General features: G+C 43.9%; 1 protein-coding gene across 1 annotated transcript; it reads right to left on the bottom strand.

Moving 5' to 3' along the window:
* Positions 1-25,719, bottom strand: LOC126532316 (acetylcholinesterase-like). Its single transcript, XM_050180009.3, has 4 exons — positions 25,419-25,719; positions 10,905-12,398; positions 9,423-9,552; positions 1-153 (listed from the first exon to the last, which is right to left on the bottom strand). The coding sequence occupies exons 2-4, from the start codon at positions 12,395-12,397 to the stop codon at positions 91-93; spliced, it is 1,686 nt and encodes a 561-aa protein (XP_050035966.1). The 5' UTR covers position 12,398; positions 25,419-25,719; the 3' UTR covers positions 1-90.
* Between the last annotated feature and the right edge of the window lie 1,218 nt (positions 25,720-26,937).

Genomic DNA, 26,937 nt, shown 5'->3' with positions numbered 1-26,937 from the left:
TACATTTGCGCTCATGGAGGACCAGCCTCAGGAGTTTATTATGACACTTGATGTAAAAAGAGATCATATAAATGTAGGTCAGCGCTGCAGTCAGCAGTACGTCATTGTATCCAGGCCCGCAGCTAGTCGTTTCTTGCACGACCGTCTGCTTTGCTGTAAGTAAACAAAAGTTGTAAGAAAATAGACTTACCGACTTGACAATTTAAGAAAAGAAGTCACTGCAGAGGGGCCTTCATGGTAAAGACGGCCTGTTAAGACGAAGCATTGAAACAATAGTTTTAAGAACGCATGAATAAGCATTGTAATCATAAGTATGCTTGTTACACTTGTTTTTGTCAAGGCGTTTCTTCATTAAGCGACTCCAAAATTATACTTGTTCCTGGTCACAACGGAAGAACTCGAATACTGCCTCGACTGCTACACCAGAAGACTCTTGAAGAAGGACGGATTATATTATGGCATTTTAACGTCTTCGACATCATACAAGAGCTTTTTATACAAGAGTAAGCTGACAAATGAATACATGAATGATGACGACAGCCTAATGTAGATAGCAAGATAAACAGTAATAATGCCTCGCCTTGCACGACTGTCTACGTAAAATTCTCTAAAGGAACGCATGAAATGAACAATTCAATGACACTCGTGAGTTCCAGTACATAATGTTGTAGAGATCTCATAATGTGCCACGTATGTCAAGTATATTATTTGCATACGCGTGGAAGGCTATGAAGAGCAAAATTGGGAGCGTCGCAATGTGTTGACATTGTGATGGAGCATTCGCATTTTCTGAACTTCTTGCTCACTCATGCCCGTAACATTGGGCCAATTAAAAATGCAGTCCTGACAATTAACTAGTGCGCTGAAATATACACTGATACTTTGTGTACACAAAAGGTAGAGCTTTTTTCCAGCTTCGACAAGCACTTGAAGAGTTGCGCAGATGCGCAACATTGCAACATCGGTATATCTGCATTCATTAAAAATTCTAGCAGTGAGCAAAACGCATGCCGTAGCAATGCTGCCGTTCATCATTATCGCCATCGTCATCACCTATATTTTTGTGCACTGTCGACAGAAGGCCACTTTCAGCGGTGCCAAATTAACCTTCCTTCCGTCGCCCGACTCCATGAATCCTGTGCCTCTTAATTTCACGATCTAATGAAGTGATCTAATATGATGCCGCTTTCGACAGCATTTTCTTTGGCAAGCACCCGTTCTCGGACTATAATATGCCACCGGCTGTATGCCCTGCCCGTGACCTGCCCAACTCAATTTCTTTGTAATCTCAACTAGAATATCCTGCTACTCGGCACGGTAGCTTAGTGGCTGTGGCGTTGTGCTGCTGAGGCCGCGGGTTTGATTCCCGACCATTGCGGCCGCACTTCGGTGGGGGCGCAATGCAAGTGCACTAGTGCACCGTGATTCGGATTCTTCACGTTAAAGAACCACAGGTAGTAAAAATTAAAGCCAGGTCCCGCACTACGGCGTCCTTCATAATCCAATGTGCAGTTCGGAGAGGTTCATTCTCACAACTTCATTTAAAAATATACTGCCGTCCACACTGTCATCTTCCTGTCTTCTCACGTTACTGTTACTTTCTTTTTTCAGTGGTAGTTGCCACGATGCTCGATTCTAAACTTTTTTCGTCATCCTATAAGATTCGGCCACACTGGTTAGCGTTGGCATAATGCAGTGGTCAAAAACCTTTTTTTCAAGGATATCGGCAAGCTACCGTCACTACTTTTGAATGCCTGCCATACGCGTTCAACTTATTTGTACTTTTTTGGAAATTTTCTTTTCATGATACTAGTCCCCTCTGTCTCCGTGGTGTAGATAAATGCGTTGCTTCACTGTTTCAAGGCAATGGCTACTAATCACAAAAACCACTTCTTTTGTGGCGCCACTCAATTTAGTTTGCTGCATATTATTCTACTGAGATATCCTTAAGCTATGCTATTTCTGACCGCTATCATGTTTGTAAGGCATCTCTAGTGTCGCTGAACAGAGCAATGTCATCTGAAAACTGCAGGTCCCTGAGGTATTGTTTATTAACGCTTACGCCTAATCATGATCAATCTAGGATACTTTCTGACAAGCATGCAGTCACTAATAACGGAGAGATTATTTCTCCGTGGCTGGCACCCTTCTTAACCGGCATTCGTTGATCGATACTGCCATTGTTATACCGTCGAGTTGTGTTTGACTCTTGGTAACTCCATGGATAACTGACCTCCATGTGGTACCTACACCTCGCGGATCATTTGAGCTGAAAAATACTTTTGTTTGTCCTAGAAACACGCTCTTCTTTAAAACTGGCCATCTGCTCTGTTACTTCGGGAAGGAGAGCATATTTATCATCTCGAACTTTATCGAAGTTTATCTCGAAGTTTATCGACGTTTTCTCATATCAAAGTTTATGCAGAAGAAATCCAAAATTTTGAGCAGCTCACATTTGTCTCTCATTGTTTTCTTCTATTAAAATGCAAGCGTGTTGCTATCTATTTTACACTTCTCTCACCGCATTTTATATAAATTTCTACGGGCAACCTAAACAAACAAAGAAAAGGATGACACAATGCACATGTTGGAATCTATCTGAAGCAATGCGTTAGTAAAGTGCGGATAATTGAATGCTCTACAACTAACCACGATACGTACAATATTGTTTAATTTCATCCAATTCATGGCACGTGCAGTCTCATGCAGTGTTTATGTCCGTCCACCATAAAAATCGTATCTTGATTTTTTATGTCTATGCACATAATTATTTACAAGCTATGCCGAAATCAAAACGCCAAATCAGGAGGACACAGAATGTGAGACGCATACGCAGCGATGTCATGAGGGCGTAGGCGATGCATAATACTTGTCAAGGAAGGCATGGTGATGACAGGTGTTTTGCACAGTAAAGAACGACACCTATCCAGCAACATTTAAGGATTATGTAACACTTGTGTCACAGTGTCACATACCCATTCTGGAGAATTGGCCTATACACACATCCTATGACACATACCGAATGGCTGAATCAATGAAGATTAGGTAAATGGAAGGATCCGCTGAATATCATGCGCCATTCTATTAACAGGCTGGTGTGCTTTAGAGATGCCTCTGTGCCAACATACATTTACAGGTATTGTGCAGGAATTTATTGTTTTCTTACGCAGAAGAAAGGTGCGCCTACTTGCACTACTTTGTCGGTCAGCATACAAGCCGGTTCGTTGCTATTTTTATTCGCCGCACATATAACCTTCCTATATAATGTTCCCATATATATCCACCGAGATAGTGACCGGCCTAGCAGGCAGCAGCCAGAAGCCACGCCATACTCTGCCAAGTATAAGCAAATAAAGTTTCGCTTTAAAATCACGCTCTTGTTAGTTTTATGGAACGCTGTAATCCTTTTCTAGAAGCGAAAGTCTTCGTCTCTGATTCGCAACCATTCGTGCACTAGAACAGCTCCAAAGCTGGTCCTTATACGGCCGCAGAGAATCATAATGGTGATCAACGCGACGCTACTGAGGAAACGAACAACTCCTACGAACGTAACGCTTTCTGTCCTCAAGTACTCAAATGTAACGTCTTATTAAGCACCTGACTGTGGTGCTTCACGTGAAGACATCTTCCTCTGCATGCAATTCAAGTACGGGAGGAGCTGATGGTTCCAGCTCCTTATTGCGAATAAAAATTAACTAAGGTTGCGTTATGTTCCCATGTGTTTTGTGTTATTTATGTTCTGAACCAATTTAGGGCATTTATGTTAACCGACTGACCTTTTCGTTCTTGTTACCCGGTTTTTTTTTTGTTCAGTGTGGGCTCATATTTAGTAAATACTTGTTCCAGCACAACTTAAATGATATGTATTAAAAATTATCTTGCCTCTTATATCCCCCTGATTTTTCACGTAGAGACAACGGCTAAGCATGCTATCTTGTTCCCCCTGTTTTCTGCATTGCTAGTATACTTCAACGGTACATAAACGTCGAGGGCCAGGTTTTTAGAAACAGCTGTTTCACTGCATCTAGTACGCTGGCACAAGGTGTGAAAGAATGTGAAAGTATAAGAATAGCGAAAGTATACATGTACAAATTTTATGGAAGTAGGTAAAAAAATTTCTGTATACTTCATCAACTGCCTTATCTTGAATTTAGGGCTGTTAATTAAGCAACTTTTGAGGAGATCCTATCTATGAGTTCAGACGGCGTTTTAATATAGGGAATATGTCATGACTTGTAGAAGCAAGGAATACCTTCTGCCCTTTCTGAAGTCTATGTGGTTCTGATCAGAACCAAGAACTGCGGGTAATGCAAAATTAAGAAGGGGGCTGACAGATGGAGTAGCACACCATATAGTTTTAACTGAAGGCATGTGGGCCAATGTGCGCCGTTTATGTAACAAAGTAAAACGGCCCGGAAAATGTAATTTTGTTGTTAGCAACGCAAGACAGCAGTGTTCGTTGCGTTTCAATAAAAAAAAAACGAAAAGAAAACCAAGAAACTATAATACCTACCGCCAGATGTGCCTATAGTCGCTAAGAACAAAGATAAAAGAGAACTCCCGAGTCCGACTACGCGGCTATACTTCTAATGTAGCGTGTTAATTTAATAGATGGAGGGTGACCGGCCCTGTCCACGTACACAGATTGGAGCAGGACATCGAAAGGAGTGCTTGTTGTGCCGGTCTTTCAAGTTAGCAGATAGGGACGCCACGTATGCTGCGAGCTTTTGAAATTTTGAATGTTTACAGTAAGCAGGCTCAGCGGGAACTAATTATCAATATTATTTCTTATGTATATAATATTTAGGACATGTTCGCGACTTAAATTTCCGCCGGCCAATGCTTTGCGTACAGTCCGCTGGATAATAGGGGTTAAATTTTGAGGGCTTTAGCACGGAGTCTGCCGTCATTTGCAACAACTGCCTGTCTCTGGCTCGCACCATGACAAAAGAACGCGCGCTCTCTGTCGGTGCCCACAGCAACTGCATATACACGTCCTTCATCGCTTGCTCTGTTTATTTCCAGTCTTGTTTATTTCCTTGTATGACGAATAACTCGTCTCCGCGTGTTGCTTTGCCTAGTTGCCCTCGCTTCTTCCAGGTGGCGACGTTGTCTCCGGCGCGCTGGTTTCCGAAGTTCGCTGCCGCCAGACTGTGCTCATTTCTCGCCAACGACTGGTTCGCGATAAGAAGAAACAAGTGCGGTCTCGGGTAGTTTCCTGGACTTCAGCGCAAAGTCTGGAATGGCCTAGCGAGTGTTTGGAGTTTCGCGTGCCACGTTTGTAAGTCAGTCCGCACATCAGTCAGCTGTGGCCGCGTTCGCTTGGGAACAGTGCAGCCTTAGCGATAAGCGCGGAGATCCACGCCTGGATGGTATATTTCTGATGGCGTGCTTCAACTTTCACATTTGAATTCGGGTTATGGAAAAGTTTGCATCTAGAAAAAAAAAATAGATAGCTATCGTGCCCGCCGCGGATAATAAGCGGTTTTGACGGCCTCTACGAAGTGCGAGGTTGCGAGTTGGAATCCTGGTCACGGCAGCCGCATTCATATAGAAGCAGCGTACCTGCACAGATATCTTATGGTGCAGTTAGAGATGGTCAGCTGCTCAAAATTGTTTCGAAAGCATTGCGCTACGGCGCTTCGCATAGCACAGCCGTTGCTGTGGGATGTTGAACCCAATAAGTTCTGATATTGCTACTGAAAGTTAATTGGTGGGGAGAATGAATCGCGACAGCGACACGGGAACACCTCGTTTATTTCACTAATCACTGAACAATCGCATGGAGAATTGGTGCGCTATAATGCGGCTTCTTAGTTTGCCAAGGTCCATGGTCACAGATCTTTTAACAGTGCACTGTAATGCACTGCAATTTAGCGTATTTTCCCCTGCACCTCTTGTTGGCAGCTGTAACGTAAGCATTTGGCAAAAGTCTGAAATAGATTATGCAAGAAAATAATTTTTCCAAGTTTTATCTTGACGGCTGACGCAATGAGGCACGTCAATGCACTCCGAAAAATGGGCCTGACATGAACATGAGACTTCATGCTAGGGAACGGGTCTGGAGTGTAATAAACGCCAGTTCGAACTCTATGTGAATTCTGTGCTAGTGCTTTAGGACCTACATTTACCTTTTATGTTGACGTTGTATCGCTTTCTTGAGTCAGTCTTAGCCAGTCTATATTTTTTTCCGTACTGTCCCTGTCATTTGTTGTTGTTTCGTTTAGCCGGCTAATTTTTTATAAGTACTGTTTGTCTAAGAGATAAGGCGTAGCGGGTATCACCCAACTGCTAACCCCTCCTGCCCACACATTTAATAAAGAAGAACATCCGATCTTCCAGATAATCCAGAAGAAAACATAAGTGATGTCAAATACTTGTGTCAATACGGGTGCAGTGTCAGCATGTTTTGCCAGCGACTAGAGTGATAACCTGCCGTGAAGCAAGAATATTCGTATATCAACAAAGAACATTGTACTTACGATTCTTGAAGGGTCGACATAGGGAATACCATTTGATGTTAATATTCGAGCAGGCTGGGGAATGATAGTGGGATTCGCTATGCCAATAAACTTACTGAAGCAACAAACAGCGGGTGAACACACATTTTAATAGGACATTGCGTTCACAATGCTGATTTTGTTCCAACGATGTTGCAGATATATCTCTTAAATGCCAACAAATAATGTGATGAGTTTACATTTTTTTAGATGAACGAGATGAGCCTGGTGGCTAGAGTTCCACGTTATTTAGGTTCCCTGAGAGCGGTGCTAATGAACAGTTAAGAGTGCCAGTGTTTATATTAGCTGCTTATAATACAAACGAAAGAATTTTGCATCCTGAAGCGCGTGCATGTTCCGGGTTCGAGTGTTTGACATAATTGCATGACACCATGTAAACATGTCTCACTAGTCCTACTTTGATAAAATATTTTTAATAGCGCAAGTACGTGGGAAGAGAAACACAAAGGAAGGCAGAGCGCTCTGTTTTCCGTTGTGTTTCTTCTTTCCATGTACTCCCGATACAAAAAATATTTTAGCACGGTAGACCAACAGGCGCAAATCGCTGCGGTTGTGCCTACTTTGATGTAGGTATATTTCTGTGCTCAAAAAATACCTAAAAAGATGTTTGTGTCGAAAAGTAGTGCTTATACAAATGCAAGATGTGTGTCGCACACAGAATGATGCACAAGCAAGAAAATGAGCGGCAATGTGATCGCTTCAACAGAAATTGGTCTTCACCAAGTGCTGCATTTTCATCACGCCCTGAGAAGACCAATGATGCTTGCGGAGAAACAGTGCTGATGGTGCCCGCAGATTACGATTAGATAAATAAAAACATGCATTGAGTGTGCAAAGTGTATGCTTGCGAGATAACAAGATCACGGACAACTTTTGTTGCAATGTGTCCAGTTAACTTTTTCATATATCTGTACAGTGTCATGGCACTATATGCGATGCATGTTCACGGCACACAACACACTGTCTGGAAAAGCCCAAGCGGTCGTCTACTGAACGAAAGAAGCGGTATTTTCCTGTAGCTGCTGAGATATGGATACTTTCTTGTATTGGTGACATTAGCATACAAGCCTCAATTTGAAACCCAGATGTAAAGTTAGGATTTCATCGTGTAATGCACTGACTACAGCTAGCAACCAGGAAAAGACACACCAGACAACGATGACAGATCTCAACGTCATAGATCTTCTCAACGTCATAGAACTTCTATTACAACATATCCTCTAAGGAGGCTGTTCAGGCTGTTGAGGACGACACTGACTTGCTGCCAGTCGTCCTTATCTGGCGGGTCCTTTCGTGGATGCTAGTTGTGCAAAGCGCATTACAAAGTCAACGAATACCGACCAACAGATTTCTCGTTATACTCAAGGATAGGACTTCACTTGCACTGAATCAAAGGGCAGTGCTCGCATGTTGCTCGTTCGTTTATTAACTGCACACAGATGGAAAGGTAGGCTACATTAGAGCCGGTTATTTAATAGACACTTGGGAAATTGTAACGACCCATTTACATGCACCTTATTACTGTAATCTACATAAACGGACTAGGTGCCGGGCTCGCAGCATAACGTTGAATGTGAGCAAAAAAAAAAAAAAAATCTACCACACTTATACGAACGGCTTTACTTCAGAGTATGTCACTGCTTAGCTTAGTTAACTGCGAATTTTGTCATTCCGACCCTCCGCACTCAGGCGCAAACGGCGACAATGTGACGTACACGGGGCAACGCGAAACAGGAAAGACGTTTGTCCTGCTTATTGCATCTCTCATGCTTTTATTTATGCTAAATATAAATTTCAGTGCCACTACGTGTCGTTGACTTTGCGTGCTGAACTTTTAGACTTTCAAGCTCACGTGGAAGAAAATAGTTCATCCTTTTGGATATATCGTTACATATCTAGGCCTCCGACATTTTTGTCGGATGAGATCGCAAACAGCGCCCACTCCTTTGTGATCTCACGTTTACAGCGAGACTGCTGCAGTTCCTTACGCGAAAACAAGATGACACATAACTTTCTAAGTACGCCAATTGGTTTGCTGTGTAACACGCTCATGCTTTGAAAAGTAGGCGCTTCCAAACATGCGTAAATAAGAATCTGTAATCACTGATGTAAGGAAAAGGTACTGGAAATTTGTAAAACTGTTTTAGACGTTGCCGAGAATGTAGATTTTTATGCAGGACCACAAAATGTCTGCCGCTGGATACACATCCTTCTCATAATTCCCGTGTAGTTTTCGTGTACGTAGCCATGATAACAAAGTATAAATGTCATCGCATATAATGCGAGCAAGTTCAAATTTTCAGATACTAAATCGAGCCCACATGGTAGATAACACATTAACAGAATAACAATTAATAGCTAACAGCCTTAAAGACAGTCATTCATGACTTTTGACATCTTGCTTTCACAAGTAAAGCAATAACAACTAAGGGTTACAAAAGGAAGTCTCTCCAAGACAAACAAAATTGTGTCATACCCGATGCACTGCATCATACATGAACAAGAAATATGAGACTTTTTAACTGCATGTAGGTGACATTTTAAGGAGTGACAATTCCTGGATTTGTTGAAATTCTTAACACGCTGCAATATTTTGTTTTCTGGTTATGTACAAGATAACTATGTAAATATATCTGCACTAGTATTGTAAATATTGCTATATAATCTCTGACAGGTACACAACATATGTATATATATATATATATATATATATATAATTTGGAATGACCTCTGGCTGGAGATGTCATGAAGATGCAATCATACAATGTAGGCATTTCATTGAAACCTCTCCAGTCAGAGCCCACTCGTCAGCTATCACAAGAGTGCAATGTTATTTGCTATGGTCATCGATGCTTTCTGTAGCAGGCTTTATGGAACACATCTTCATTCGTAAGGACGCACCTTGCCCCAAAATTCACATGCAGGCTGAAGCAAACGCTTCTTGACCACGTTTCCCTCCCGCCGAAGGTCTAGGTACTGCTCTTCGTCATTGAATTTCGGCCAGCTGGTGTTGTCGAGAACTTTTGGCACTCTGGAAGGCAAAAAAGAAAGAAAGACAATACAAAAACGGTAATCCTGTGAACATCGAGTTGGTCATTTGTTTTTCAAGATGTTTAATGCGATAAGGTTCGCAACTTCTGGTATAGCTACGTCGCGCTGACTACAAATATTGCTGCAAATGCGCCAACGACGCTGTCGCTTGAGGAGTATAAAGCGGGCGGAATGTGCATTAAGATAGTGTGCGTAAAACGAAGCTGCGTCAGTGAAAATTATGTGCGAGGTTTTCGACATATGCACGCGACATGCACGAGGCTCAATTGATGCATTTATTACTGCACACAAATGCATTTATTACTGCACACGAATGCATTTATTTACGAACCAAATGCATAGCAAATCGAGTTCTCATGCAGATGAGGCCAACCTGGTGACTGAATCGATCTATGGATATGTAGCATAATAATCGACCTGCATGGCGTTCGCCAGAGATCTCATGAAAAAATGTGCAACTTATCATAACATGTAAATGACTACAAAAATGACGGCTGTTTGGAAACGTCAAATTTATTTTAAACCAGCCTTTAATTTTGTCAACAGGCAAAACTAAAATAAAAATAGGCGCAATTTTGTAGATAATATCCCGAAAATGACACGAGGTACGGTACTGAGGTAAAATTGTTCTCTCAGCCTAAAACGGCTTAAGAGTTAGAAAGCTGAGAAAAATGAGCACAAGTTGGTCGCGTGATTAGTCTTGCTATTTGCGTATGTGCGATGCTTCCTCATAGTAAACATGTCGCTCATAGATTCACAACCTAGAGTTTTCACGTACTTGTCTCGCGTGAACGTATTCAACCGCTATTGCACCCCCCAGCATAAAAGCAAACGTAGTAATATTCCAGTAGTGTATGAGCGACATTGTACTGAGACTGAGATTGTAAGTACTGAGACACTTCTGCATACTGTTCCATTGACAATCATCGATCACCGGTAATTCCACGAAATTCGTGCGTTATTGAATATAGGTCAGTGGATAGCTACACATAACGTGTCATTGAAGGTAGTTAATAAATAACGTATTTCCGGCGTATTACCCGCGTACTGTCGGATGGCATTGGTGTGTCCATTCAACGCTACGAAGTGACTACGCAGTGCACCGGCTAGATGTATTCCTCGTGGTTACCAACTGAAGAGTAAATGTACCATGTCTTATGGCAACAGCCTGGTTATCACGCAAGGTACGCCGGAAATGCGTTGTATCTGGTTTCCCCTTAAAGGTTTACTGAAAAGATGCGCAGCGTGTTAATGCAATGCGGTCGTTGCATTCGCAAAATTTACAATTTCAACTAGTTGCCGGACCGTCAGTAAATCAGAACGAAGCCTTACCCTGTGTGACTGAAGGTGGACAATATGTGTATGAAGTTTTCTGTGGCCTTGATGTCATCTCTGGTGGCGTTCTTAGCCAATTTGAGACCGGAGCCAAGGCTGAAGAAGATGTCGTCTCCGTGCGTTGGTCGCGTCCACTCCGGCCAGTCAACGAAGGAAGCCTGCTGCGACCATTGGTACATGTAAACCGACCTATCTGTGCGGAGGAACCTCTTCGCGAAACCCAGCGTCGGACACCCGAACTGCATGTCTCCGATTAGTGAGGAACCAATATAGACGGGCTCTCTTCCTTGGGTAACATTCACGCCGTTGAAGTAGTACTTGATGATAGGATCCGGGTCGACCTCCATGGTCGAGGTGATGAGAGCTTTGATGAGAAATATCATCTCTCCGCTCATCACGTCTTCGATGGAGTTCATGTCGCGAAGCTTGTTGAACAGGAAGTAGAGAAAAAGGTCGCCTTCTGATTCGCAGATGCCGGCCAGGAGCTCGTCGGCGTTGACGATTCCACGTTTCAGTGCGGTCGCAGGTTTTTCGGGCAGCATCTCCTCGCCGAAAACGGGGAAGAACGAGTCCAAGCCACCGGCGTTGAAGCTCTCTGTGGCGTTCAAGATGTCCATGAAAGGCTTGGACTTGAGACACTTGACAACGTCTTCAGCGTTGTTCTTGGCCTCACCTCCATCGCAACCTAGCGCTCTGCTAAGCAGGTAAGCTCTGAAAAGCCCCTGCTTCTGATCACTCACCACAGCGGCGGTGAATGGGCTGCCGCTCTGCATTACGGCACGCTTGAACAGGCCCTTGCTCTTGGGCGATATCAACTGCATGCCAACTGCAATGGAGCCGGCACTTTCGCCCATCAGCGTCACCCTGGAGGGGTCACCACCGAATGCGCGTATGTTGTTCCTAACCCACTTGAGTGCTAGAAGCTGGTCGTAGAGCCCCATGTTTCCCGGAGCGTCTTCGATATCCATGTAGAGAAATCCGAAGGCGCCCAACCTGTAACCGACGGCGACCGTGATGACGTTGCCTCTCACTGCCAGCTCAGATGTGTCCATGGCTCCGATAGAGATGCCGCCGTAGGAGAAGCCACCACCTGGCAGGTAGACGATCACGGGTAGCAAGCTGGAGTCGTTCCTGGTCGGAACGAACACGTTCACGTATAGGCAATCTTCGGACACAGGATCCGAGGCCCTAATAAGAAAGAAATTGTTGATTCGAACGGGCATCTGAGGGCAAAGTGGTGGCTGCGAGGTAGCGTTGTAAACGCCCTTCCATGGCATCTTCGGCACTGGTTTTTTGAAGCGAAGCTCTCCAACCGGGGGCTCCGCGAAGGGAACGCCTAGGTAGGCACGCACTGACCCTGTCGTCGTGGGAACATCGACACCCCGCACAGCACCAGTGATGGTCTGAACAACGTCGTCACTTGCTTCTTGAGCACTGATGGCTGCCAAGGAGGCTAACATAAAGCCCACCAACAGCATGGTGGCCCTCATTCTGCAAGAATGATTACATTAGGAATCGTTATTTGCACGCACGAAAGAAGACCACCATAAAAGTGATGGCAACGATAAAGCACCCCTACATACCCAAGACATTTCCGACAAACACAGACACTCAAAGCAGTGACATCTGAAGAAACTGACAGGTAATGAAGGAGATGACACTTTTTTAAAAAGTGCTGAGTCCCTCAAAAAACACAGCGCAGGTATATTGTAAGGAACTTAGAATTTTTAAGGTGCCCGTGTAGGATGAAAAATAAAGAGCACTGCAACCTCTAACAGACCAGTGTGTGGTCGACCATCATGTTTGAGTTCATGCGGTCGGGTGTCATTTATGGCCAGGAATATTGAAGCTCGCTCACATGCCGTGTTACTATTCTAAGGCTTCCAGAATGTGGACTTAATACAGCACACAGGTCTTCTAAATCTGAATGCCGTGTAATCGGCCGTGTGTTACTCATTCAAAAAATATATATTTCTCAGTGCTGAATCTTATGTGCTGTCACACTGCATAACGCGCACAATGTATTGATGTAATTTCTTGCTCAAGAACTCCTGCATATTTTTGTGGCTGGTTTAGAAGGATAAAAACCGCGATATATTGAGTTCTAGTTTATCTTTCTCTGATGCCTTTATTTATCGTTTCATTCTCTCTAATTTGCCACTATAGGATAAAGGCATGATCAAGGCTGTGTGGTGCTAAATAATGCTCCTTAAACAACAGAAAGCTCCTACGCTTTTATCTTTTGAGATTTTTTGTCTATTCTTGGTTCGCTGTAGCAGTGTCGAAACCTGCGAACCAAATGACACACCCCTCTGAAACAAGCATATGAATGGAAATGGTCATAAGCAAACATAGGCGTTCTGAGGAAAAAGTTGATCCCTCCTACCATGCACTTGGCACAATCACTGTAAACCAGTCTCGAAGAAATTTTTTCGAGGAAATAAGAAAATAGACACTGGAAATACGTCCCCCTTAAATATATCAAAGGTTCTACGTAGAAGCTAAGGTGGCAAGCGTAATCACTGCAATGAAGGTCGGCAGGACAGTGGAAATCTCGCAAAAAAGCTGAAGTAAACCATTGTTGTCAAAGAGAAACGAGCATTAGTGAATACTCTAGTCATGATTTGTTTAAATGATTTAAATTAAGACTGCAATACAAGCTAAAGGTATTGTGCCATGCGTCCCATTAGATCGGAACCGATGATTTATTGTGTGCCACATGTTTAGGAGGTCATGATATGGACGTGCCATTGGTGTTCTCTCTCATAAAATAGTACGTATACGCGGCTGTGTACAAGGTAAACTTTTCAGCGACAGATGCACCAGCCCACTTGGTGGTGCCTCACTACTTGGGATCTCTAATACATTGCGTGGAAAGATTGCAATGGCCAAGCGCGCACAGATGAAGAAAAAGAAAGGCGCCGAAAGGCCTCCCGCGCAAGACGGCCGGCAAAGATAACGCACGCTGAAGTAAAGTATTAGGGAAAACTAAGGTGGTTTGACCACGCACTGACAAGCTATGGATAATAATACATAGAGAAGAAAGTATCCGACCACTTATTCGTTTATATATTTTATGGCTATGTAGAAGATTCTCGTGAATTCTTAACCAGAAAGGCACATACTCTCAGAGGTAATGGCTTTTATACCGATGTACGTGGCGACACCCATTAAGCATCTGAGGCGGCAGCTGTATGCATTGAGCACGGTAGTCGTTACACAAATGGTGGACTTTGCTACCTACGTGACGACAGGACGCAGTATTTACTACAACACTTGCAGTGTTTGACAACAGTCGAAGACCTTGGGGGCGAGACACGTATTCCTGCCCGCAACCTTCGATTTATTAGTTTTGTACACAGCAACTAGTTAATTTCTCGCTTTTAATGCGGAGCATCATTTGGATCTATCCCAGATTTTATTCTTACGGCGGGCGGGATAGTATGGTTCGATTCTTGCCGAATAATTAGTAGCTGTGAGCGCAACTCTACTGTGGGATCAAACAATAATTTCAGACATGAAAAATGTACATGGCGCCTTGAATGTAGCTATAATTGTTTACCTTAAGTACCTCTAAATATACTTCTAAATGTTGTACTGTTCATTTGAATAGGTACCTCTAAAACTGACAGACCTTTTAATCGAATTGTGCATGGTATTCAACGGCTTCATTGATTTTATTTTATTTCTTATATTTCGAATGTGCTATTCTTGTGCAACTGGGTATGTACCACTAGGTATGTGCCAATTCTTCCTTCAGAATGCATACGTGTCACCGTGACACAAAAGGTTTAAAATCCGTAAATGTATACTAGAAAGGACTCTATAGAGAAAAATAATTTCCCCTGTATTAGTAAATTACCCTCCTACAATACCACAAACGCAACTCTTACCGCGGGAAGACACTTGGCACTAAGCCAGAAAAGGCGTGAAAATGAAATACGTGTGGCGACGCCGCCTGAAGTTGCCGAATCATCTCACCATGCCGTCAGGAAATTTGACGGCATCTGCTGAGTCCTACGCATTTCTTTATTAGTAAAAATGGACTACATTGTGTTTTAAGGGAGCCAAGAAATGAACATGGCAAGTCTTGGGAACGTTCACTGAGCCAACGCAGGCTAAACATGAAAAAATTACTTGAAATCCGTGTCGTGACACTGACGTACCAGCGTTGGTGTTCCGGCAGGAGGTTAAAATTATGGAACTTTGACCTTCATTAGCTGTTCTAGTAGTCAAACTATTATGGTGAGATTGACGACAACAGAGCTGTCTAACAATACTTCAGCCTACACTGATATAGTGCTTTACTTTAGTGTCCCTTTAAAGATGTGTACCCATACTGTGTACCAATGCACATATCACCCCCATGCAATCGCCAGCGAAATGCCCTGCACAGCTGCTTGAACGAGCTGGAAAGGCGCACTTCATCTGTGCAAAGGGTTCTTGATCCATGTTAATGCCCAGACAAAGACATGCTGTCGCAACTGTTCATGGCTTTCTGAGAAATAGTGATCTTATGCAGTCTTTTTGAAATATGATTCATCGTGCATCGTGAATTTACTCAGTATCGGACTTTGTACACGTTTATGTGAACCTGAACAATTTTGTGTGTGCTTTATTTTGCACTCTCTTTTGTGTTTTATGCCCTGGCTCTACAGATAAAGATCATTACGGTAACGCATGCTGTGACTGGACGTTGGCATGTCGCCCATACAGCACGCTCTGGCGATGTATATTGCAGCGGGCGACGCTTGAGTGAAGTAATGCTCACTTTCTCCACATTTTTCCTTACTGCTTCTTTTCCTTTTTCCGTCTGTTTGTTTTGCTTTTTCTTACATTCTTTTGTCGCTTGAGTTTGTTTTCGATGGTTGAGATAGTCGGTGCTTCGGTGGCCTATGTTCACATGGTCTCGTCATTTAATAAACATCGACAAGCATCATATATCGGTGACTCTTATCGCATATGACTCTTAGCGCTTGTCATGTTTTCACGTGTGTTACTTTCGCTTTCTTGTTTGCGCTGAAAACACTCGATCACACATCGCCTTCGCACTCGTGATATCGCCACGTCAGAGTCTCATTACACGCTGTGCATCCGCATGACATAGTTTTTAAATTTTGGCATAGCTTGTGAACAGTTTGCTGCTCGAACATAACTATGGCAAGAGATTAATGACGTGACATGTGCGGCGCAAAAACATGACGCTTCTTCGCCAGAATGTAACAAATCAGTCGTCAAGCCATTGCAGCCGTCGTCATACTATTGTCGTCACCGTCATCGTTACCTTTCTGCTGTAGTCCCACATACGTTTTTGTCACAAACACACTTGCGTGACACATACACAATCCCCTGTGCTCGCCTCACACATGGTTCGCACATCTGGTTACTCTTTGTTAAAGCCCAAATTATGCTCGAAAACCAGTCCCTGAAAAATGTTGCATCCAACATCGATTCCCACAGTGCATAATGCCTACATTTTTTTTCCTTTTCCGCTGGTTCAGTTTGAAATTACCATTTCGTGGTGTATCAAATGTCTGCGTGTTGCTTTCCCCAACAAAAACAAACATTTTTGCTCTGCCTGCGAGACCCGCGTGAGTGCAGAAGTTCTCATATTCACCATCAGGTCCACTCAACATAGAGTATTTGAAAGCATCACTGCGCGCACTTCAAAATATTTCACTGTGTTTATTATTTTAGGCTGTCAGCTGATTACTTGTGCTCCACTTCTGTTGAATTTTCTTCTAGATTCGTGTTGATCTTTATTATCTTTGAAACACTTGTCACAAGAGCTAAGATTCCTGTATTGAAAACGCTCGGAATGAAGTGGAAAAGCGCATCATGCTTTAAACAAACCGTAGTTGTCTTGAGAAGCAGGTAGCACCTGCTATTACAATTATATAATTTAGTTGCAACCGCATAAAAAAAAGATAACCAGGAAATCAATCCAACGAAAGCGTACGAAAAATTATGTTTTATTTGAAACGTACGAATAAGTAAATCGAAATTAACGCGGACGAAAATACAAGTTGCCGCAGGCGGGAGCTGAAGGAACCTCTTACGCTTACGCGCGCAATTAGTTGTTAATTAAACTACACCTGCGGCCACCTTCTTCAGCGTCTTCTTGAGTATTTGCGTATGCGTACAAGATTGAGTCCGGCAGTGTTAGCTAGCGCTCATTGCGACAATGGCGGCGAATGTTCAACATTCCCATGTTCCACCTTTCGATCTTGTGCCCGCCGACGTGGAACATAGCAGCAGGTGGGGATGTTAGGGTGTATTTCCTAATTCTGTAGATACGACTCCAGACGTGTCAGCGCCATCCTGTCGGTCTCCATACCTAGGTCTTGGCAATAAGACGATAAGACGCCGCTTCTAGGGCTGATTTGTGTGATTTGAGCAGCGGGTTGGGTCGGCTGGACTTTCGTGCAGCTGGAACCACTCTCACGCCATGAATTGTCATAAACCTCCAGATAAGCATGCGGGCTGTTTGACCGAGGTCTCCAGGAGCTACGTACGTAATACCGTCAGACCCACGCCATGAGGATAGTTCGCACTAAGCCATCACCACTTGCAACTCCTCGATTTAAAACATTCTCCATACTAGGTTCCCACAAGAGTGGAACGTCATGCAGGTTACGTCCAGTGAATGAGGATGGTTGACCGGCAAGTCTCGAACAAATACCCTCCGCTACATCAATCTTTATATCGCTTCGGTGTGGAGCCCAGGTGGTTTATGAGGTGGCACTGTTGTTCAGAGCAATACAGAGTAATAGTACAAGAGCACCAAGACATTGAACGGCTTAAGGAAGGCGCGACGTATACAGAAGACTGCGTAGTATCAACGTGCTGCAGTATTTAAAGTGGAAGTCTTTTTGTAAGTTGCATTGCCCCCACAAACCTCTGTCCCACATATGGAGAAGGGTGCGCTGTCTTCGAACATCACCACAAGAGGCACAAGCTTAACGGAGCATTGCATGCATAGAATGACCCACATAATACGCTACAAGTTAAAGACAATTATATTGGTTCTAGCGAAACAACGTAAAAATGGGGTTCGCAGTGCAAGACGCATTTTATCTGCCGGCCGTTGCACGCTGGTGACGGGGTCCCGCACTCTATATAGGATTTGTGGTTAGAACTGAGCTAATAGCCAGGCCTGCAGCGTAATATTTATCTCGGATAACCATATCTGCCGCGCAGAGGAGCCACCCTTTCTGTGAGATCACGACTTAGTTGCATGCTGGTGGGTCGCGACGTGGGCGGGGGGTGGGTAGGAGTATAGGAGGCTGTACGTGCCGTTTCGACCGTCAGCGCGCTTAATTTAGCGTCATTGTTGTTACTGGAGGAAGGAGGAAGGAAGTGTAGGTGGAGTGGGCCAGGTGGGGGCTTGTTTCCGGATGCACTGATGCACGGTGCCAGTTCGCACGGAGAGTGGAAGCGAGCCTCGGCGCATTTCAAAAATACATCGGACCTAAATCAGACCCGCTCGGAGGGAGGCAACCTGGCCAGCCTAAAGGACAAAGCCGAAGCGGCCAAACTCTTCCGCTTCTTTCCGCACGATTACCATCGGGCGGAACACGACTCCTTGCTTGCCATGAAGTGGTGTCGGCAAAACGATACTCGGCAGTTGAGCTGCCTTCGAATGTGACCGACTTTTCCGGGAGCTGAGAAACCGACGGCACTGCTATCTATGCAGGGTTGGTATTTATTCGGCATCTCTTTGACTGGCTGTCATGTAAACTGACTTATCTTTTTATGAACGGAGATGCTCGCCACTTGAACTGACAACTAACTGAAAAAAAAGGAAACAATAAAGGAGTCTGTCCAAAATTGTTAGAGATGGCTACTTATTTTTACTCAAGAAGTAATATTGTTAAGTCACAAAGGAAGAAAGTAAGGACCGTAAAACCGTAGCAAGAAAGTAAAGCCCGTACTAGAAAATTCCTTATTAGGCTGGCTGCCTTTTTTATGCACGATATATATAGCAAGATTGCAATTACCAGCTGTATGAGAATGAAACACTGGGGCCCTAATACTCTGGTTGCAGCAAGAGTGGCAGAAAAATTAGTAGTACGTAGTAGTACTGAAAATTTTATGTCTTTTTGCTTCATCATCACCATCATCCTCATCAACCTATTTTAAGTTCAATGCAGGACGACGGCCTCTCCCTCCGATCTCCAATTGCCCCTGTGCTGCGCCAACCGATTCCAACTTGCGCCTGCGGATTTCTTAATTTCATCACCCCACCTAGTCTTTTGCCGTCGTCGACTACGTTTCCCTTCTCGTGGCACACATTCTGCAACCCTAACGGTCTACCGGTTATCTAACCTACGCATTACATGACCTGCCCAGCTCCATTACTTTTTCTTAATGTCAATTAGAATTTTTGCTTGTGCTTGTGCAGGGTAGCCAACCGGAACTTCCTCTGGTTAGCCGCCCTGCCTTTCTATGCATTCTCTTCCCTCTCTCTCTCTGCTTGCAAATCCTCAAAAACAGGCTCCATGTACGACACGAAGAATAGATTGGCTATTGATTATCAGAACGTAATATTATATGATATTAGACGCCTCTATGAGAATACATGGGAAGTTAATGTCTTGTAGTCAAGTGCTTTATGATACCTTGTTCAATGAAAAATATAAGTTGGCAACTACAATGTTTTTGATTCGTTCCTGATTCACAGGAGGCCACACACGCACAATTAACACATTGGACGGCAATATTCCGGCAATCTACCCACGATGTCTTTGTCATGCGCAGCATATTTAACAGATAACTGACACTTTTCCGGCTCATCGCGACCAGAAAAACCGTAAAGATCCCTGAAACGACAAAAGTTCAGTTCCTTGCTCTTCGACTTGGTGAATGGTTGCAATTATCAACTTTGAATAAGCTCATGTCTGTACGTTACGATGTAGTCATACACGATCAGCAATACGACCATTGACTTCAACGGGTTTGAAGAATGTTACCAAATTGCCTTCAGAAGAAAGTGCTAAGGCGCAGCCATTGTCCTGTCATCGTGCATTTCTCCTTTTAGAATTTGACAAAGCGAGTAGCCATCTGTCCCTTTGATAAACCACTTCTAAGCTAATGACATCTGGCACGAAGATAAAGCAAATCACACTGAAAAGAAGGGTCACCTGGGACGGCTCCCTCGGTCACTTCGAAAAGCGTGCAGTTTTCTCAGATCCCCCGTTACTCCCCGCACGTTGCCTCCACAAGTGAATTATGTCGCAGCATATTTGCTCATATCTTACAATTGACACAACAAGGCCTGCTATTGAATTGCGATGTAGAAGTGACACTAATTATAATCCCTACATACGAATGTCATGGGGCAACACGATGTGCATGCGCATCTTAATGGGCAGACTTTTACCCACGACGGAATTTGCAATTTTCAAATTCGGGCTTTCATTTACGCCATTGGAGCGGGAAGGTTCCGCAGAGTTGCTGCCATTAGAGCTTATGTGACTTCTGTAGATAGTTCTATCTCTTTAATATGCCACATCCGCTACTGCCTTTTTAAATTTAGCAAGTGTTCATGGTCTACGGCCAACGAATGTACAAAATAATATCGCGCACTGTCAGTGGCGCATGACTGCAGTTGAATATTATCCGAGTACTGAATCAGAAATACTATACGTGGGATGCTGGACTTCAGCCCCGCTACGAAAAGCGTGTGGGCTGGCCGTCATCCTGGCTTCTGAGACCATTAATGTAGTGTTGACGCAAGCAGATCATCTTCTGAAAACATAGAATTGTCATCGGTTCTTAAGTAAAAGTCTCATTTCTGTTCTACTTTCGAAAATGTAGTTACAGATGTTAAAAAGTTAAGTTGCTGCGTAATTGCATTCTCAGCGATTAGAAGCATGAGATCGGGCTTTATTGCTTGTTTTATAACCTGAATTCAGCCAGACACGCTGTGTAAAGCCGCAATACAGAGGATAACATTTACACCATGCTGCATCGTGTAATCTCTTGGTATTTAATATCATGGTTTCTGCTGAAACTCACCATGTTGTCAACTATAGGCTTACTGTCTGAATTTCTCTTCCGATATAAATCTGATATTGTTATCTCGCTACTGATGATTCAATTAGAAGGAAGTACACAATTATCTGAGCATCTAGTCACAGAATCTGCACAAGTACGCCAACCTTATCAGATATGTGATGATTATGTACTGCCGACCTCCACCATGCCCGTAGCTATCTCATTGCTCAAAAGCATAACGAGATGTACTTGTGGGGGATGATGATGAAAACGTTTTATTTAAAGAAAAAAAAAAGGAGAGGGGAGTTAGGAGAAGGGTGGTCGGATTCTTATTCCGGAATTCCGCTGGCTAAGGCCGCCGCCCTAGCTCTTTCCACGAGGGCTCGCTGGTCCTTGAGGGTTGAGCTGGACAGGGCTGCCTCCCATCCTTCCCACGTTGGGGAAAGAGATTGCGTGAGAGTTCGTCTAGTCGGTTGACGTCCCAGCAGTTTCCTTCTTTATTTTAATCTAAGCTGGGCCGCGACATTGTAGTGATGCCTTCCGCTTGATTTTAGGCCAATCTTATGATCCACCGTTCACGGCTGGCTCATCTCATTGACAATGGGAGCGGAGCGTTGCTTTCACTCTGACTACTTATGAGGCGCGAAAATCGCAATAGGATTAGCATCAGGAAAGGTATCGCTACAAAATCGCGTCTCTATAGTCGGCATGTGTACCCAGTAAAGGGTCATTTTAGTCGCGAAGCAAATGCGCCATGCGAAAATACAGTGTACATTGCTGTCTACTTGTATTCTGTTTAGGGCGAAACACATGCATGGACTATATAACTATATATCAAGGAGCAGGGGTGGAGAGGGGGTGGTGTTAGGAGGGACTGATTTGACGTCGCGCGCGCCATCTGGTGCCCTTTGCATTAGCAGCAAGAGATACCGAGCGATAGGAGATACAGCCGAAGCCAGAAAGTGCATCGATGTGCTCTAGTACCCCGCACATTGCTTTGTGAAGTAAAACTAAAGTTCTGCGCAGAGAAAAACAAGCTTGATAAGCTGGACGGTGCCAACGACTTCCAGCTCATAACGCTCTTCCCATCACTGCCGGCACTGTGCTCTATAGCTATGTGTTTCAACTTTAACAAGATGCATTCGATAGTCGCATGTGTGCCTCGTCTTTGGTTTTGTTCATTGTTTCGCGATTCAGCTGACCGTCTACTATGCTGACGCTTTTTACCTTAAACCAACGAAAAATGCCCATAGAACGATCAGTGGACATAAGCTGGACGAAAGAAAATGGGAAACGAAACTTAGAAGGAAGGATTGGTCTCGATTTGCCTAAAAGGAACCTATTTCTGAAGCTTCAGATTTTTTAGACCAATGCATTTTCATATTCATATACTTTTTTTTTCGCTTTAAGCCAAGAAACGCACCAAAATTTCACCGAATATTCAATTACACTCAAAGAAGCGGGTTTAGCAGTGAGCAGCTTGCAATAAAGCTATGTTTCAATTAAAACCAAAACAAAGTGATTGTTGAACTGAGGATGCCAAGCAAATTAGCGCCGTCAAAAAAGCCTCCTGTAACTCATCAGTATAGTAAGCAGGAAAACAAAAGAAGCCCTACTCTGAACTAAACGACCAGAAAACAGAAAACGGACAATGCATCCCGCCTGATTTATTAAGTTGCAAACGTAGGTTTTCCCTTCTAAAATTTCTTGGCACAAACGAGCTAGAAACAAACTTCATTTTACAAGAAATGCTGAAAGATGCTTCATCTGAGCGCGAAGAAACCGCAGAATTCACTGTCAGTACCCTCAGTACGTAATTAACTAATTCATCGTCGTCATCACACGTAAGAGAAACTGCAGTAAGAAGTTCCATCCTCGTTTGAAGCACCCTGAATTTACCGCAGATATGCGGACTCTATTGAGGATATCGGTCTGTCGAGGGCGAGATCCATTTTTTTTTGTAGAATTCCGTCCTCCTTTCTGGAGTTTACATTCAAGGCTGCATTTCGTTAGTGAAGAAACTTGTCTTTGAAAAGTTTTTACATCATTTGATTAGATTTCTGGCTTTCTCTCGTCGTATAGCTTGAAATCTGCGAATGAAGGCGTGCGCCCTTCAGAAGCCTGCATCTTTCCCCACCTTAGGTTTTCAAAAGTCCTAATACCTACCACTAGTTGACGCTAAGTTCGTCCCTCATAGCTCTATCTAGATTTTCAAATGCTTGTGATTGCGTCTGCGACACATTAGACGGCTACTTACAGCCATACTGCTCAGTCGACAAGGTTGATGGACATTAGAATCCGCGTTTCGCACTCTATGTTATGAATAATTCTTCCTCATTCCGCAACCTCTCTTCGCGAAGTGTCCTTGACTCAAGGCAAGTCTCCTTGCTTTATTCCATAAGAAATGATGCGTGCAAGCACACGGAAAAGAATAATGTTCACCTTTAGTAAAACATATATTCGCTCCTTCATAATAAACACGATGCTGCCAAGGTTCCTTACGGATATTCTTATCCCTTAAAAGAGCACATGACATATTTCATGTCTCTTTAGAGCTCTTGTGTACTAGTTTTCTTCACGAAATAATTTCACGTTATGTGCTCTGAGTGTCCGTTCATACACAAGCAATCACCTTTTTTCTGATGTCGGTTACTTTAACGCTGTGCTCCGGATCCTTACTTCTTTTGTTACAAATATCTACGCTAAATAGTGCACGAAGTTTAAAAGTGCTATCCTGTTCACATAAATGGTAGCGAATTATTTATCTTGATATCCAAAAAGCCTTTTGTATCTGTAGGGTCCACGAAATTCGCAAGTAATTCAATGCGACAGCAGCACTTGCGCACTACACCCCTCGAACTCCTTAATAATATTCTGAGGTCGCCTAAGAGCCTACTTTACTCAATTTTCTCCATGGCAGTAGGATCGGGCCCCTCTACTTACTCTCTCCGCCGGAGTAAACGTGCTCTTGGCTCCGCTTCCGAAGCGCGCTGCATTTGGTGCCAGTACCGCCATAGTTAGGAGTGCTAACTTGCGCCACAGCAAGACGAAAGTAAAACACGTGAGAGATTGCGGAGAAAAAGAAACGTTTTACGCTTGACGCACGTACCTACCACTGGACGCTCGCTTGCCTACCATGGGTGCCTTGAGATATTTCAGAGTTCATCTGATAGTTCGGCGACGTGGCACATAGTTCAACGAATTCCACAACACAAAAAATAAAATTAATTCTTTCGAGTGATACCTGGCACTAAATTGCCTCTTAGATGATGGTACAGGCGCCATATGTAACAAATAAACTGAAGGAGTAATATAGCAAATTTGCTAGCGATACCTATGAAATGCTGCTCGAGCTTTGAAATATACATTTACATTTATTCTTTTCCGAAGCCCAGCAATTAGGACTAGATTTGCAGTGAACCAGAGATCAGCACAGGATATTCGAGAAAAAGTGAAATCATGCAGTAGCCGACGTATCGTTCCCAGAACTCAATCGGTCATGCTTCCCCCAAGGATTAACGCATTTAAGCACTAAGTTTAAGACTGTCAAGTCGTGAGAAATTTTTTTTCTTGGCTGCCTTGCTTTAAACATTTTTCCTGCGATTCACTTTGCCTACAACAGATTAGCACGACTGAGGTTACGACGACCGCTGTCCCAGCGCAAGTAGCAGTAACACTCAAAAACAAAATTCCTATGACATTTCTGCATGCGACAGCTGCTAGTGTGCTCACAAGCGTTGCTACACAATACTTACATAGCAACAGAAATGCATATGACCGAGACATTGGTGTTACTGAGATAGAAATGGTGGTACTATTTTTTGGGAGCAAGAGTTCTTCGCGTAGTGGGCACTGAAAAAAAAAAAAAACTGTGTGCTCCACAAAAATACAAGAAAAAGTCACTCCACTGACTCTCACAGAGTTAGGCTTTGCGTTTCCTACTGCACACGTCTCCGCAAAAGTACCGCACCTTTCTTGCTCCCGAACGACGCCGATAAAGGCGTTACGACGACATCTTAGATTGGTTGTGAATGAAATGTTCTTAATGCACGATATGAAGTTGCCAAACCAAGCTTTCTTGTTTCCCTTAACAATGGAAATAAACATTTAAACGCATATCTCTCACGGCTGGGACTAGTGCTTCCCAGAGAGCACGTCTGGTTGCGCAGATAACACCGCCGAAAATCAATGCGCTACAGTGTCGCCTCGTCTAAATATGATACAAAACTGGGATAGACTGAGCATAGCTGACAAGAATCGCTTACTCTCCTGGAGGTGCAAGGGCATGTCTTGCGATGAAGTTTATGCTGCGGAGTAAAATACTGAACGAGCTACTCAAACTCAAGTAAACGTCCCCCGCCACAAGAAGAAACTCACTAATGTTCACTTTAGTTCGTATCACAATCAACGGTAGCGTTTTCTAACTACCTTAAACAGAAATCATAGACTCTGCCTCATTAACTTCTGTCTAGAGAACAATTCGCACTTTACAAAGCAAAAATGCCAACTCACCTTCACAGCTTCTGAGCGATGCTTGTCCTTCGAATGGTCGTGAAGTAAGCGAGCAGCGCCGAGGGCTGTCGAGAGAGTGTGTATTTCTCTCTCTCGGAGAAAGTTGCAACGGTGTGGAGATCTTTGTTGTTCTTCAGGCAAGCTCAGTGCAGCATCTGCCTCCGAAGCGCGCGTCCGTGCGGACTTTTGTGGACAAGGCGGCGCGCCGCTTCTCGAAAAAGAAAGAAACGGAAAAACCGGAGTCACTGGACGGGTCTACTACCTTCCGCGACGCTCACTGAGTCGCCGCTTCCGCCACCACCTCGGCGCGTTCGGGTTGTTCCCCCCTTTCGGTCCACCACCACCGTAAACGTTGGCGGGGCCGAAAAGGAGAAGGAAAGTCCCACGAAGCGTCTTGCTAGGCCACGTCCAGGCTTTCCCTTGCATTCTCGATGACCCCCTGATTTCCCTTTCTCAGAGACATCAAATTCTCCAGCAGTTGAACGAACGGTATCGGCGTTTCTCGTGATAACGCGCAAGGCTTGCTCTTCTCATTTCGCTTCCCAAACAGGCTCGCTTACTTTGGCATATATTTAGCGTGTGCCATTGGAATGTTCACCCCGGAAGCCAAGTCGTGGCAGCCGTCTGCAAAAAGAACGTAACATAAGGTAAGTCTACATCTTCAGCGGGCTTTCCATAAACGAGAAAGAACTATGCGGAGATGCTAAGCAATGGCCCAAGGCATGCAGTGACGTGTGCCATGCAACAAAGATGAGGTAAAAAGAGCGCTCCGTTACAGAGGATTATCATTTCCAAGGAAAGCAAAGGAGCTCAAGGACGGAGTAAAACTTGACTGCTCTACATCGCCTGGCGTCATGAAGCAGTCTTCGCTCCGTTTACTTTTGTCAGTAATCATCATTATTCGCAACAGAGCGAGAACCTTTGACAAAGGAAAGAGGGGGTCGATTCGTCGGTGAGAGCCAGTGCGCACTTAAAGACACTCACACACGTGCACGCACACACTGGGGCGGAGGCGGACATGACATTGTTGCTGAGCGCACACCTCAGTTGAGTGACCTGGGATACTTGAAAGAAAGAGAGAGAGAACCAACAAATTTAGTTAGATAGTTTGAGACCATATATAAGTCGTGCTAGTAAGTTTGATGTGTGAGAGGAGGGTAGCAAGCTATGTTCCCTTTACTTGCTGCGAAAACAAGCTAAGTGAAGGTGGATGGTAGTTGCATAACGATGCAAGAGTATCTGAGCGGTGGCCATTTTTGCGCCTTTTACCCAACAGAAGACGGTGAGTATTGTCACAGTAATCCGTTCGCTCCATTTAGGCTGTCATAGTTAAAAAACGGCTCTTAGCACCAAGACAAAGTTAAAATTTGTGCCACTGTGTTTGAGAGAGCCTAACAGTGAGTCGGCCTAGTTGGAACAGATTCATCTTGAAACTTTTGCGCGCAAACAAACAGGGACGAAGAAAAAGGCAACACAAGGAAAGTGCTCGTCCTTGTGCTGCCCTTTTCTTCGTCCCTGT

This window comes from Dermacentor andersoni, chromosome 5, assembly GCF_023375885.2.
Source record: "Dermacentor andersoni chromosome 5, qqDerAnde1_hic_scaffold, whole genome shotgun sequence".
In the NCBI taxonomy this organism is placed as follows: domain Eukaryota; kingdom Metazoa; phylum Arthropoda; class Arachnida; order Ixodida; family Ixodidae; genus Dermacentor; species Dermacentor andersoni.
This window is presented reverse-complemented; position numbering and strand designations above follow the sequence as displayed.